Source organism: Salvelinus alpinus, chromosome 7 (genome assembly GCF_045679555.1).
Source record: "Salvelinus alpinus chromosome 7, SLU_Salpinus.1, whole genome shotgun sequence".
Taxonomy (NCBI): Eukaryota; Metazoa; Chordata; class Actinopteri; order Salmoniformes; family Salmonidae; genus Salvelinus; species Salvelinus alpinus.
Window position 1 is genome coordinate 65,014,739 of NC_092092.1, and position 14,652 is coordinate 65,029,390.

Here is a 14,652-nt window from a genome sequence, read left to right on the forward strand (position 1 = left end):
GTTTCCCATGACAATAAAGCACCTTAAATTTAAATTTGAGAGAGACAGAGAGCCCCTGTGCTGGTAAAAAAAAGGTATCTCTCTCTCGCTTTCCCTCTCTCTCTCGCTCCCTCTCTCTCTCTCTCTCGCTCCCTCTCTATCACTCCCTCTCTCTCTCCCTCTCTCTCTCTCTCCCTCTCTGTCTCTCCCTCTCTGTCTCTCTGTCTCTCTCTCCCTCTCTCGCTCCCTCTTTGTCTCTCTCGCTCTCCCTCTCCCCCTCTCTCTCTCCCACTCCTGCTCTTCCTCTCTCGCTCTCCCTCTCTATCGCCCTCTCTCTCTCTCTTCATCACCCTCTCTTGCTCTCTCTCTCTCTTGATCTCCCTCTCTTCCTCTTTCTCTTTCTCTCTATCGCCCTCTCTCTCTCTCTCTTTCTCAGGCCCAGCTCAGGCGAAGCCTCATACCTGTATTCCCCAAGCATCAGTGTGTCCGGCCTCTTGCACCTGCAACAACAACATTGTGGACTGTCGCCGCAAGGGCCTGACGGAGATCCCTGCCAACCTACCAGAGGGCATCGTAGAGATGTAAGTAGACTAACTTTACCCCACAATGCTTTTTAACAATCACTACCTCTTTTATTCATGTATATCACCCGTTGTCTTCATTATTGGTAAACTCAGAATGTTGTGTAGTTCATATGGAAACATCCTGTTTTTGTACAAAACGTAGAGTACAAAACACACTGGTCTTTTTGTTTTTGTACAAATCGTCCTGTGTGATTATTACCTACCTGCTCCTGTAATGGAACAAACCCCATTAGCTCCATCAGTTAACAGGCTCATTATTGCTGGTCCAGGTGCCTGGTGTCTGTCTCTACTCTGTACTGAGACTGAGACAAAAACATCCTCTTCTATCCTCTGGGCTGCTGGCTGGCTGGCTGACTGACTGGCTAACTGACTGGCTGGCTGGCTGACTAACTGACTAACTGACTGGCTAACTGACTGGCTGACTTGCTGACTTGCTGGCTGACTGACTGACTGACTGACTGGCTGGCTGGCTAACTGACTGGACTCCTCACCTATGGATCTGCGGTTTCTCTGCCTGCCCCATCTCAGAGATCAGTCTCAGCTAGGTTGCTCAGACATTTCTCTGCACCCCATGGGGCCTTGTTAGTGGCTTGACTTACTGAGATAAGGTGCAGCTTTTCTAGGACCCAACTACCCTTGTTTGGTGGGGATGTGTGTGTTTTTGTGTGTGTGTATTTGTGTGTGTGTGTTTTTGTGTGTGTGTATTTGTGTGTGTGTGTGTGTTTTTGTGTGTGTGTGTGTGTGTGTGTGTGTGTGTGTGTGTGTGTGTGTGTGTGTGTGTGTGTGTGTGTGTGTGTGTGTTTGTGTGTGTGTGTGTGTGTGTGTGTGTGTGTGTGTGTGTGTGTGTGTGTGTGTGTGTGTGTGTGTGTGTGTGTGTGTGTGTGTGTGTGTGTGTGTGTGTGTGTGTGTGTGGGGGGCTGTGCGGCGTGTTTGTCTGCTGCCTCGTACCACAGGCTGATTGAATTTCCGCTCTACTTTGGAGCGCGTCCATATCTTCTCAGTCAGGATATTTGATATACATATCGATCGCTCCCACTCTTGTTTGCGCTAAAGGACAGGTGGGTAATTGCTCTGATATGTACCGTTTCTACACCGCTGTTGTTATGCCAATAGTTTATGACCTTTGAATAACAAATGGATATGTTAAGGTTGGAGGGTAGGATACATTACTGCAGCGGTTTCTATAGCCAGAAACGATATACCACTAATGAAATTATGTATTGTCAGGACTTTGCTGGGGTCCGATAGTCATTTCTCTAAGAATTGTTTTCACGTTCCTCTGCCAGGTTCGAATTACTGTTACAGCCACTGCTCAGGAACAACAGTATCCAGTCAATCTGTAGTTTAGGAATCAGAGTAAATAGATCCCTTAGAGCAGAGTCTGTATTGTATACGTCTCTGTATAAGCTTTCCCTGTTCCTGCCTAAATATACACTGAGTATACCAAATATTAGGAACACCTTCCTAATATTGAGTTGTACCCCCTTTGGCCTCAGAACAGCCTCAATTCGTTGGGGCATTGAATCTACAAGGTGTCGAAAGCGTTCCACAGGGATGCTGGCCCATGTTGACTATAATGCTTCCCACAGTTGTGTCAAGTTGGCTGGATAACCTTTGGGTGGTGAACCATTCTTAAAACACACGGGAAACTGTTGAATGTGAAAAACAGCATTGGAGTGCTTGACACAAACAGGTGTGCCTGGCACCTACTACCATACCCCATTCAAAGGCACTTAAATCTTGTATCTTAATATGCACCCCCTCAATGGCACACAAACACAATCCATGTCTCAATTCTCAAGGCTTAAAAAAAGTCTTTAACCTGTCTCCTCTCCTTTATCTACAGTACACTGATTGAAGTGGATTTAACAAGGGATCACAGCTTTCACCTGGTCAGTCTATGTCAGTCTGGTCAGTCGAATATTTTGTATACTAAGTGCATTCGGAAAGTACTCAGACCACTTGACTTTTCCACATTTTGTTACGTTACAGCCTTATTCTAAAATTGATGAAATAGTTTTTTTCTCTCATCAATCTACACACAATACCCCATAATGACGAAGCGAAAACATTTTTTTTATTTTTATAATAAATAATCAAATGTCACTTTAACATAAGAATTCAGACCCTTTACTCAGTACTTTGTTGAAGCACCTTTGACAGCGATGACAGCCTTGAGTCTTCTTGGGTATGAAGCTACAAGCTTGATGGTTTCTCCCATTCTTCTCTGCAGATCCTCTCAAGCTGTGTCAGGTTGGATGGGGAGCGTCAATGCACAGCTATTTTCAATTCTCTCCAGAGATGTTCAATCGGGTTCAAGTCCGGGCTCTGGCTGGGCCGCTCAAGGACATTCAGAGACTTGTTCCGAAGCCGCTCCTGCGTTGTCTTGGCTGTGTGCTTAGGGTCGTTGTCCTGTTGGAAGGTGAACCTTCGCCCCAGTCTGAGGTCCTGAGCACTCTGGAGCTGGTTTTCATCAAGGATCTCTCTGTACTTTGCTCCGTTCATCTTTCCCTCGATCCTGACTAGTCTCCCAGACCCTGTCGCTGAAAATATCCCCACAGCATGATGCTGCGACCACCATGCTTCACCATAGGGATGTTGCCCGGTTTCCAGACGTGACGCTTGGCATTCAGGCCAAAGAGTTCAATCTTGGTTTCATCAGACCAGAGAATCTTGTTTCTCATGGTCTGAGTCCTTTAGGGGCCTTTCGGCAAACTCCAGCCGCACTGTCATGTGCCTTTTACTGAGGAGTGGCTTCCGTCTGGCCAGTCTACCATAAAGGCCTGATTGGTGGAGTGCTGGAGAGATGGTGGTCCTTCTGGAAGGTTCTCCCATCTCCACAGAGGAACTCGGGTTCTTGGTCACCTCCCTGACCAAGGCCCTTCTTCCCCGATTGCTCAGTTTGGCCGGACGACCAGCACTAGGAAGACTCTTGGTGGTTCTAAACTTCCGTTTAAGAATGATGGAGGCCACTGTGTTCTTGGGGACCTTCAAGGCTGCAGAAATTTTTTGGTACCCTTCCCAGATTTGTGCCTCGACACAATCCTGTTTCGGAGCTCTATGGACAATTCCTTGACCTCATGGCTTTGTTTTTGCTCTGACATGCACTGTCAACTGTGGGACCTTATATAGACAGGTGTGTGCCTTTCCAAATCATGTCCAGTCAATTGAATTTGCCACAGGTGGACTCCAATCAAGTTGTAGAAACATCTCAAGGGTGATCAATGGAAACAGGACGCACCTGAGCAAAATGTTGAGTCTCATAGCAAAGGGTCTGAATACTTATGTAAATAAGGTGTTTCTGTTTTTTATATGTAATACATTTGCTAAACAAATGTAACACCTGTTATCGCATTGTCATTATGGGGTATTCAGTGTAGATTTATTAATACATTTTTATTTAATCCATTATAGAATATGTCTGTAACGTAACAAAATGCTGAAAAAGAAAAGAGGTATGAATACTTTCCGAAAACACTGTATCTGCAATCATTATCTTCCTTTAGAGTCATTCCCTTACTAGGACCCATTAGCAGACACACACATGCCTCCAGAGAAGGCCAGAACCATAACAGTATCGCGATACTCCTTAGTATCGTGGCAAGGAAACGAAACACAACGGGGTATTCACTTCTTTAGGAAAACAGCTCTAATGTTGGAAACAAACATCATTATGTTGTCATCCAGTCTTTATTTTCCAAGCTATTTCACACAATACTTTACCTACAGCAGGTTTTTAAAGGACCAAAGAGTTTGGTCTGCTTCCTGTTTTCATTTTTGACATGGATAACATATTGCAATACTGGTATCATCACAACCCTACTGCAGAGTGGACCCAGATAGATGGTGGTGTAGTGAGATAGGGGGACAGGGGGTGGGATTGAGAGATATGGGGGAGTAGAGAGGAGGACTGAGGGGCTGCAGAAGGTAGCGAAGGGGACAGGCACGGGGGACAGAGGGGTGGGACTAGGAGATATTGTGGCGGGGGAGTGGGGAGAGGAGTGGGGGGCTGCAGCAGGTCCCATCACTCAGACAGATGACCCTTGCCCAGTAGCTCTGTGGCCGAAGTACTGATTGGCCTTGCACTAGGGTCTACAGACAATCCCGGGTTACAAAGGGAAAACTAGCCACTTCGCGGACACCGAAGTTAAACACCTTCTTCGTCCGTTTTGAGGATAACACAGTGGCATCAATGCGGCCCACTCCCAAGGACTGTGGGCTCTCGTTCTCCATGGCCGACGTGAGTAAGACATTTAAGCGTGTTAACCCTCGCAAGGCTGCCGGCCCAGACGGCATCCCTAGCCACGTCCTCAGAGCATGCGCAGACCAGCTGACTGGAGTGTTTACAGACATATTCAATCTCTCCCTATCCCAGTCTGTTGTCCCCACTTGCTTCAAGATGTCCACCATTGTTCCTGTACCCAAGAAAGCAAAGGTAACTGAACTAAATGACTATCGCCCCATAGCACTCACTTCGGTCGTCATGAAGTCCTTTGAGAGACTAGTTAAGGATCACACCCTACACCTGCTTAAATTTGCTTACCGTCCCAATAGATCCACAGACGATGCAATCGCCATTGCACTGCACACTGCCCTATCCCATCTGGACAAGAGGAATACCTACGTCAGAATGCTGTTCATTGACAACAGCTCTGCCTTCAACCCCATAGTACCCTCCAAGCTCATCATTAAGCTTGGGGTCCTGGGTCTGAACCCCGCCATGTGCAACTGGGTCCTGGACTTCCTGACGGGCCGCCCCCAGGTGATGATGGTAGGAAACAACACCTCCACTTCGCTGATCCTCAACACAGGGGCCCCACAAGGGTGTGTTCTCAGCCCCCTCCTGTACTCCCTGTTCACCCATGACTGCGTGGTCATGCACGCCTCCAACTCAATCATCAAGTTTGTAGACGACACAACCATAGTAGGCCTGATTACCAACAATGAAGAGACAGCCTACAGGGAGGAGGTGAGGGCCCTGGCGGAGTGGTGCCAGGAAAATAACCTCTCTCTCAACAAAACGAAAGAGCTGATTGCGGACTTCAGGAAACAGCAGAGGGAGCACACCCCTATCCACATCGACAGGACCGCAGTAGGGAAGGTGGAAGCTTCAAGTTCCTCGGCGTACACACCCCTGACGATCTGAAATGGTGCAACCACACAGACAGTGTTGTGAAGAAAGCGCAACAGCACCTCTTCAACCTCAGGAGGCTGAAGAAGTTTGGCTTGCCCCTAAGACCCTCAGAAACCTTCAGGACACCTACAGCACCCGATGTCATAGGAAGGCAAAAAAATATAATCAAGGACAACAACCACCTGAGCCACTGCCTGTTCACCCCGCTATCATCCAGAAGGCGAGATCAGTACAGGTGCATCACAGCTGGGACCGAGAGACTGAAAGATAGCTTTTAACTCAAGGCCATCAGACTGTTCAATAGGCATCACTAGCTGGCTACCACCCAGCTACTCAACCCTGCACCTTAGAGGCTGCTGCCCTATATACATTGACATGGAATCACTGGTCACTTTAATAATGGAACACTAGTCACTTTAATAATGTGTACGTACTGCTTTACTCATCTCATATGTATATACTGAATTCTATTCTACTGTATTTTAGTCAATGCCACTCTGACATTGCTCGTCCTAATATACAGTTGAAGTCGGAAGTTTACATACACTTAGGTTGGAGCCATTAAAACTTGTTTTTCAACCGCTCCACAAATTTCTTGTAAACAAACTATTGTTTTGGCAAGTCAGCTAGGACATCTACTTTGTGCATGACACAAGTAATTTTTCCAACAATTGTTTACAGACAGATTATTTCACTTATAATTCACTGTATCACAATTCCGGTGGGTCAGAAGTTTACATACACTGAGTTGACTGTGCCTTTAAACAGCTTTGAAAATTCCAGAAAATGATGTCATGGCTTTAGACGCTTCTGATAGGCTAATTGACATAATTTGCGTCAATTGGAGGTGTACCTGTGGATGTGTTTCAAGGCCTACCTTCAAACTCAGTGCCTCTTTGCTTGACATCATGGGAAAATCAAAAGAAATCAGCCAAGACCTCATCATTTTTTTTTAGACCTCCACAAGTCTGGTTCATCCTTGGGAGCAATTTCCAAACGCCTGAAGGTACCACATTTATCTGTACAAACAATAGTACGCAAGTATAAACACCATGTCACCACGCAGCCGTCATACCACTCAGGAAGGAGTTCTATCTCCTAGAGATAAACGTACTTTGGTGCGAAAAGTGCAAATCAATCCCAGAACAACAGCAAAGGATCTTGTGAAGATGCTGGAGGAAACCGGTACAAAAGTATCTATATCCACAGTAAAACAAGTCCTATATCGACATAACCTGAAAGGCCACTCAGCAAGGAAGAAGCCATTGCTCCAAAACCGCCATAAAAAAGCCAGACTACGGTTTGCAACTGCACATGGGGACAAATATCGTACTTTCTGGTGAAATGTCCTCTTGTCTGATTAAACAAAAATAGAACTGTTTGGCCATAATGACCATCGTTATGTTTGGAGGAAAAAGGGGGATGCTTGCAAGCCGAAGAACACCATCCCAACAGTGAAGCACGGGGGTGGCAGCATCATGTTGTTGGGGTGCTTTGCTGCAGGAGGGACTGGTGCACTTCACAAAATAGATGACTTCATGAGTAAGGAACATTATGTGGATATATTGAAGCAACATATCAAGACATCAGTCAGGAAGTTATAGCTTGATCGCAAATGGGTCTTCCAAATGGACAATGACCCCAAGCATACTTCCAAAGTTGTGGCAAAACTTCACCCAACTTATTGCGGGAAGCTTGTGGAAGGCTACCCGAAATGTTTGACCCAAGTTAAACCATTTAAAGGCAATGCTACCAAATACTAATTGAGTGTATGTAAACTTCTGACCCACTGGGAATGTGTTGAAATAAATGAAAGCTGAAATAAATAATTCTCTCTACTATTATTCTGACATTTCACATTCTTAAACTAAAGTGATGATCCTAACTGACCTAAGACAGGGAATTTTTACTAGGATTAAATGTCAGGAATTGTGAAAAACTGAGTTTAAATGCATTTGGCTAAGGTGTATTTAAACTTCCGACTTCAACTGTATATATATTTCTTAATTCCATTATTTTACTTATAGATGTGTGTATTGTTGTTAATTGTTAGATACTACTGCACTGTTGGAGCTAGGAACGCAAGCATTTCGCTACATCCGAAATAACATCTGCTAAATATGTGTATGTGACTAATAACATTTTATTTGAGAAGGAGGTGGAAGAGGAGGAGGAGGCCATGGACATGAACAGACACTCAGGCACACACTTTCTCCCTTAAGAGTCATACTGTATATTTATCTGAAAGACCAGGATAATTGAGAATGTATTTCTCTCTGAAGTAACCTGATGTTTCTCTCTCCCCCTCTCCCCCTCTACCTCTCTCCCCCTCTCCCCCTCTCCCTCTCTCCCCCTCTCCTTCTCTCCCCATCTCCCTTTCTCCCTCTCTCCACCACCCCCTCTCTCCCCCTCTCCCTCTCTTCTCTCCCTCTCTCCCCCTATCCCCCTATCCCTCTCTCCCTCTCTCCACCTCCCCCTCTCTCCCCCTCTCCCTCTCTCCTTCTCTCCACATCCCCCTCTCTCCCTCTCTCCCCCCTCCCCCTCTCCCTCTCTCCACCTCCCCCTCTCCCTCTCTCCCTATCTCCACCTCCCTCTCGCTCCCTCTCTCCCTCTCTCTCCCTCTCTCTCCCTCTCTCCCCCTATCCACCTCCCCTCTCTCCCTCTCTCCCTCTCTCCACCTCTCCCCATCTCCCTTTCTCCCTCTCTCCCCCTCTCCCCCTCTCCCCTCTCCCTCTTTCCCCCTCTCCCTCTCTCCACCTCCCCCTCTCTCCCCCTCTCCCTCTCTCCACCTCCCCCTCTCTCCCTCTCTCCCCCTCTCCCTCTCTCCCCCTCCCCCTCTCTCCCCCTCTCCCTCTCTCCCCCTCTCCCTCTCTCCACCTCCCCTCTCCCTCCCTCTCTCCCTCTCTCCCTCTCTCCCCCTCTCCACCTCCCCCTCTCTCCCTCTCTCCCCCTCTCCCCATCTCACTCTCTCCCCCTCTCCATCTCTCCCCCTCTCCCCCTCTCCCCTCTCCCTCTCTCCCTTTCTCCACCTCCCCCTCTCTCCCCCTCTCCCTCTCTCCCCCTCTCCCTCTCTCCCTCTCTCCACATCCCCCTCTCTCCCCCTCTCCCTTTCTCCCTCTCTCCCCCTCTCCCTCTCCCCCTCTCCTTCTCCCTCTCTTCCCATCTCCCCCTCTCCCTCTTTCCACCTCCCCATCAGTCGTCTGGAACAGAACCTGATCAAGAACATCCCTGCTGGAGCCTTCTCTCCATACAAGAAACTCAAAAGGATGTGAGTCTGTTATATATTCAATTCAATAGGATGTGAGTCTGTTATATATTCAATTCAATAGGATGTGAGTCTGTTATATATTCAATTCAATAGGATGTGAGTCTGTTATATATTAAATTCAATAGGATGTGAGTCTGTTATATATTCAATTCAATAGGATGTGAGTCTGTTATATCTTCAATTCAAAAGATGTGAGTGTTATATGTTATAAACAGCTCTCTATCCACCGGATGTGTACCAGACTCACTAAAAGTGGCAGTGATAAAGCCTCTCTTGAAAAAGCCAAACCTTGACCCGGAAAATATAAAAAACTATCGGCCTATATCGAATCTTCCATTCCTCTCAAAAATTTTAGAAAAAGCTGTTGCGCAGCAACTCACTGCCTTTCTGAAGACAAACAATGTATACGAAATGCTTCAGTCTGGTTTTAGACCCCATCATAGCACTGAGACTGCACTTGTGAAGGTGGTAAATGACCTTTTAATGGCGTCAGACCGAGGCTCTGCATCTGTCCTCGTGCTACTAGACCTTAGTGCTGCCTTTGACACCATCGATCACCATATTCTTTTGGAGAGACTGGAAACCCAAATTGGTCTACACGGACAAGTTCTGGCCTGGTTTAGATCTTACCTGTCGGAAAGATATCAGTTTGTCTCTGTGAATGGTCTGTCCTCTGACAAATCAACTGTACATTTCGGTGTTCCTCAAGGTTCCGTTTTAGGACCACTATTGTTTTCACTATATATTTTACCTCTTGGGGATGTTATTCGAAAACATAATGTTAACTTTCACTGCTATGCGGATGACACACAGCTGTACATTTCAATGAAACATGGTGAAGCCCCAAAATTGCCCTCGCTAGAAGCCTGTGTTTCAGACATAAGGAAGTGGATGGCTGACAACTTTCTACTTTTAAACTCGGACAAAACAGAGATGCTTGTTCTAGGTCCCAAGAAACAAAGAGATCTTCTGTTAAATCTGACAATTCATCTTGATGGTTGTAAAGTCGTCTCAAATAAAACTGTGAAGGACCTCGGCGTTACTCTTGACCCTGATCTCTCTTTTGACGAACACATCAAGACTGTTTCAAGGACAGCTTTTTTCCATCTACGTAACATTGCAAAAATCAGAAATTTTCTGTCCAAAAATGATGCAGAAAAATTAATCCATGCATTTGTTACTTCTAGGTTAGACTACTGCAATGCTCTACTTTCCGGCTACCCGGATAAAGCACTAAATAAACTTCAGTTAGTGCTAAATACGGCTGCTAGAATCCTGACTAGAACCAAGAAATTTGATCACATTACTCCAGTGCTAGCTTCCCTACACTGGCTTCCTGTTAAGGCAAGGGCTGATTTCAAGGTTTTACTGTTAACCTATAAAGCGTTACATGGGCTTGCTCCTACCTATCTTTCCGAGTTGGTCCTGCCGTACATACCAATACGTACGCTACGGTCACAAGACGCAGGCCTCCTAATTGTCCCTAGAATTTCTAAGCAAACAGCGGGAGGCAGGGCTTTCTCCTATAGATCTCCATTTTTATGGAACAGTCTGCCTACCCATGTGAGAGACGCAGACTCGGTCTCAACCTTTAAGTCTTTACTGAAGACTTATCTCTTCAGTAGGTCATATGGTTGAGTGTAGTCTGGCCCAGGAGTGTGAAGGTGAACGGAAAGGCTCTGGAGCAACGAACCGCCCTTGCTGTCTCTGCCAGGCCGGTTCCCCTCTCTCCACTGGGATTCTCTGCCTCTAACCCTGTTACAGGGGCTGAGTCACTGGCTTGCTGGTGCTCTTTCATGCCGTCCCTAGGAGGGGTGCGTCACTTGAGTGGGTTGAGTTACTGACGTGATCTTCCTGTCTGGGTTGGCGCCCCCCCTTGGTTTGTGCTGTGGTGGAGACCTTTGTGGGTTATACTCGGCCTTGTCTCCGGATTGTAATGTTGGTGGTTGAGGATTTCCCTCTAGTGGTGCGGGGGCTGTGCTTTGGCAAAGTGGGTGGGGTTATATCCTTCCTGTTTGGCCCTGTCCGGGGGTTTCTTCGGATGGGGCCACAGTGTCTCCTGACCGCTCCTGTCTCAGCCTCCAGTATTTATGCTGCAGTAGTTTATGTGTCGGGGGGCTAGGGTCAGTTGGTTACCTGGAGTACTTCTCCTGTCTTATCCAGTGTCCTGTGTGAATTTAAGTATGCTCTCTCTAATTCTTTCGTTCTCTCTTTCTCTCTGAGAACCTGAGCCCTAGGACCATATGTCAGGACTACCGGGCATGATGACACCTTGCTGTCCCCAGTCCGCCTGGCCTTGCTGCTATTCCAGTTTCAACTGTTCTGCCTGCGGTTACGGAACCCCTACCTGTCCCAGACCTGCTGTTTTCAACTCTTAATGATCGGCTATGAAAAGCCAACTGAGATTTATTCCTGATTATTATTTGACCATGCTTGTCATTTATGAACATTTTGAAAATCTTGGCGCTCTCTAATTTTCTCCTTCTCTCTTTCTTTCTCTCGGAGGACCTGAGCCCTAGGACCATACGTCGGGACTACCGGCCGTGGTGACTCCTTGCTGTCCCCAGTCCGCCTGGCCTTGCTGCTATTCCAGTTTCAACTGTTCTGCCTGCGGTTATGGAACCCCTACCTGTCCCAGACCTGCTGTTTTCAACTCTTAATGATCGGCTATGAAAAGCCAACTGAGATTTATTCCTGATTATTATTTGACCATGCTTGTCATTTATGAACATTTTGAAAATCTTGGCTCTCTCTAATTTTCTCCTTCTCTCTTTCTTTCTCTCGGAGGACCTGGGCCCTAGGACCATGCGTCGGGACTGCCGCCCGTGGTGACTCCTTGCTGTCCCCAGTCCGCCTGGCCTTGCTGCTATTCCAGTTTCAGCTGTTCTGCCTGCGGTTATGGAACCGCCACCTGTCCCAGACCTGTTGTTTTTCAACTCTTGATGATCGGCTATGAAAAGCCAACTGAAAATTATTCATGATTATTATTTGACCATGCTTGTCACTTATGAACATTTTTGAACATCTTGGCATAGTTCTGTTATAATCTCCACCCGGCACAGCCAGAAGAGGACTGGCCACCCCTCATAGCCTGGTTCCTCTCTAGGTTTCTTCCTAGGTTTTGGCCTTTCTAGGGAGTTTTTCCTAGCCACCGTGCTTCTACACCTGCATTACTAGCTGTTTGGGGTTTTAGGCTGGGTGTCTGTACAGCACTTCGAGATATTAGCTGATGTACGAAGGGCTATATAAAATAAAATTGAATTGAATTGAATTGAATATGTATATTCAATTCAATAGGATGTGAGTCTGTTATATATTCAATGTTGTGTTGTATAAATGATTGGAGACAGGCGCAGGAATTCATAATAAGGGGGTTTAATACTCCACCCAAAATATACAACATGACATGAAAACGCACGGGGACGAAGCCCAGAACAAACACGTATACAAAAACACTGGGATGTAACCCAAACAAAAGAGCGAGGTTAAACCAATAATAAATACACGGGGCGAGACCTGTAGTAACAAATGCACAACAATACACGAGACAAGACCTGTAATAACAAGTGCACAATACACTCGAAAGACGAAATAACAAAGCACAGGTACTCACAGACCAACGTACATGGGAACAATAATCGACCAGACAATGGTGAATGGAGGGCACATATACAATTACTAATCAGGGGAATAGGAATCAGGTGTGCGTAACGAGACAGGTCAGTGACGCCTAAATGCCAGTGACGTAGACCTCCGGAACTGGTGCACGGAAGGAGCAGCAGTACCGGGGGAAACCGTGAGCGTACCCCTCCCCTGACGCGCTGCACCAGCAGCGGGATGACACCGGCCTCGAGGATGACCACAGGAACATGGTACGGGTCGGTCAGGGCCAGCTGCAGCTGCCAAAGTTGCTTCCTCAGACGGGCCAGTTGCATCTGCCAAAGTTGCGGTGGCGTCAGACGGGACAATCCCGCTGTCTCCATTTAGGGTGGGTTATTCTGTCACATTGTATAAATGATTGGAGACATGCGCAGGAATTCGTAATGGGGGGTTTGATACTCCGCCCAAAATACACAACATGACATGAAAAGGCATGGAGACGAAGCCCAAAGAAAACACGTATACAAAAACACAGGGAAACCAATAATAAATACACGGGGCGAGACCCACAATACACTACACGGGACGAGACCCACAATACACTACACGGGACGAGACCCACAATACACTACACGGGACGAGACCCACAATACACTACACGGGACGAGACCCACAATACACTACACGGGACGAGACCCACAATACACTACACGGGGCGAGACCCACAATACACTACACGGGGCGAGACCCACAATACACTACACGGGGCGAGACCCACAATACACTACACGGGACGAGACCCACAATACACTACACGGGGCGAGACCCACAATACACTACACGGGACGAGACCCACAATACACTACACGGGACGAGACCCACAATACACTACACGGGACGAGACCGACAATACACTACACGGGACGAGACCCACAATACACTACACGGGGCGAGACCCACAATACACTACACGGGACGAGACCCACAATACACTACACGGGGCGAGACCCACAATACACTACACGGGACGAGACCCACAATACACTACACGGGGCGAGACCCACAATACACTACACGGGACGAGACCCACAATACACTACACGGGGCGAGACCCACAATACACTACACGGGGCGAGACCCACAATACACTACACGGGGGGAGACCCGAAATAACAAATGCACAACAATACAACAAGTACATAGTCTGTATATAGTCAAGGATTTTCTTAATTTGGGGTCAATCACAGTGGTCAGGTATTCTGCCATTGTGTACTCTCTGTTTATTCCCATTTGCTCTGTTTTTTGGTTGATTCTTTCCAGTATGTCAAGTAGTTATCTTTATGCTTTCTCATAATTGAGTTGTGTCTACATGTGTTTCTATCCTGGGGCTCTGTTGGGTTTCTTTGTGTTTGTGAACAGAGCCCCAGAACCAGCTGTCTGAGGGGACTCTTCTCTAGGTTAATCTCTCTGTAGGTGAAGGCTTTGTAGTGGAATGTGTGGGCATCACTTCCTTTTAGGTGGTTGTAGATTTTACCAACTCTTTGCTGGATTTTGATAACTGCATGCATTGTTTGGGGTTTTGCATTGTACACTAAATATATTTTTGCAGAATTCTGAACGCAGAGTCTCAATTGGGGGTTTGCCACATTTAGTAAATTATTGGTTGCTAAGTGAACCCCAGACCTCACAACCATTGGGGGCAACGGGTTCGATAACTGATTGAAGTATTTTTTTAGACAGATCCTAATCGGGATGTTGAGTTTGATGTTATTTTTGATGGCATTGTAGGCCCTTCTTGCCTTTTCTCTTAGATTGTTCACAGCCTTGTGGAAGTTACCTATGGTGCTGATGTTTAGGCTGAGGTAGGTATAATTATGTGTGTGCTCTAGGGCAACGGTGTCTAGATACATTTTTGATTTGTTGTCTTGGTACTACTGGACCTTTTTTGGAACTCCATTATTTGTGTCTTACTGAGATTCACTCTCAGGGCCCAGGTCTGACAGAATCTGTACAGAAGATCTAGGTGCTGCTGTAAGCCCTTCTTGGTTGGGGACAGAAGAACCAGATCATCTGAAAAAAGTAGACAT

General features: G+C 46.7%; 1 protein-coding gene across 3 annotated transcripts in view; it reads left to right on the plus strand.

Annotated features, from left to right (window-relative positions):
• Positions 1 to 14,652, plus strand: part of LOC139581473 (slit homolog 3 protein-like) — a 517,437-nt gene that overhangs the window by 329,643 nt on the left and 173,142 nt on the right. For all 3 annotated transcript variants that reach the window (XM_071411265.1, XM_071411266.1, XM_071411267.1), the window contains 2 exons: positions 416 to 560; positions 8,894 to 8,965. In XM_071411265.1, coding sequence (XP_071267366.1) covers positions 416 to 560; positions 8,894 to 8,965 — 217 coding nt within the window. The remainder of the gene's footprint in view (positions 1 to 415; positions 561 to 8,893; positions 8,966 to 14,652) is intronic.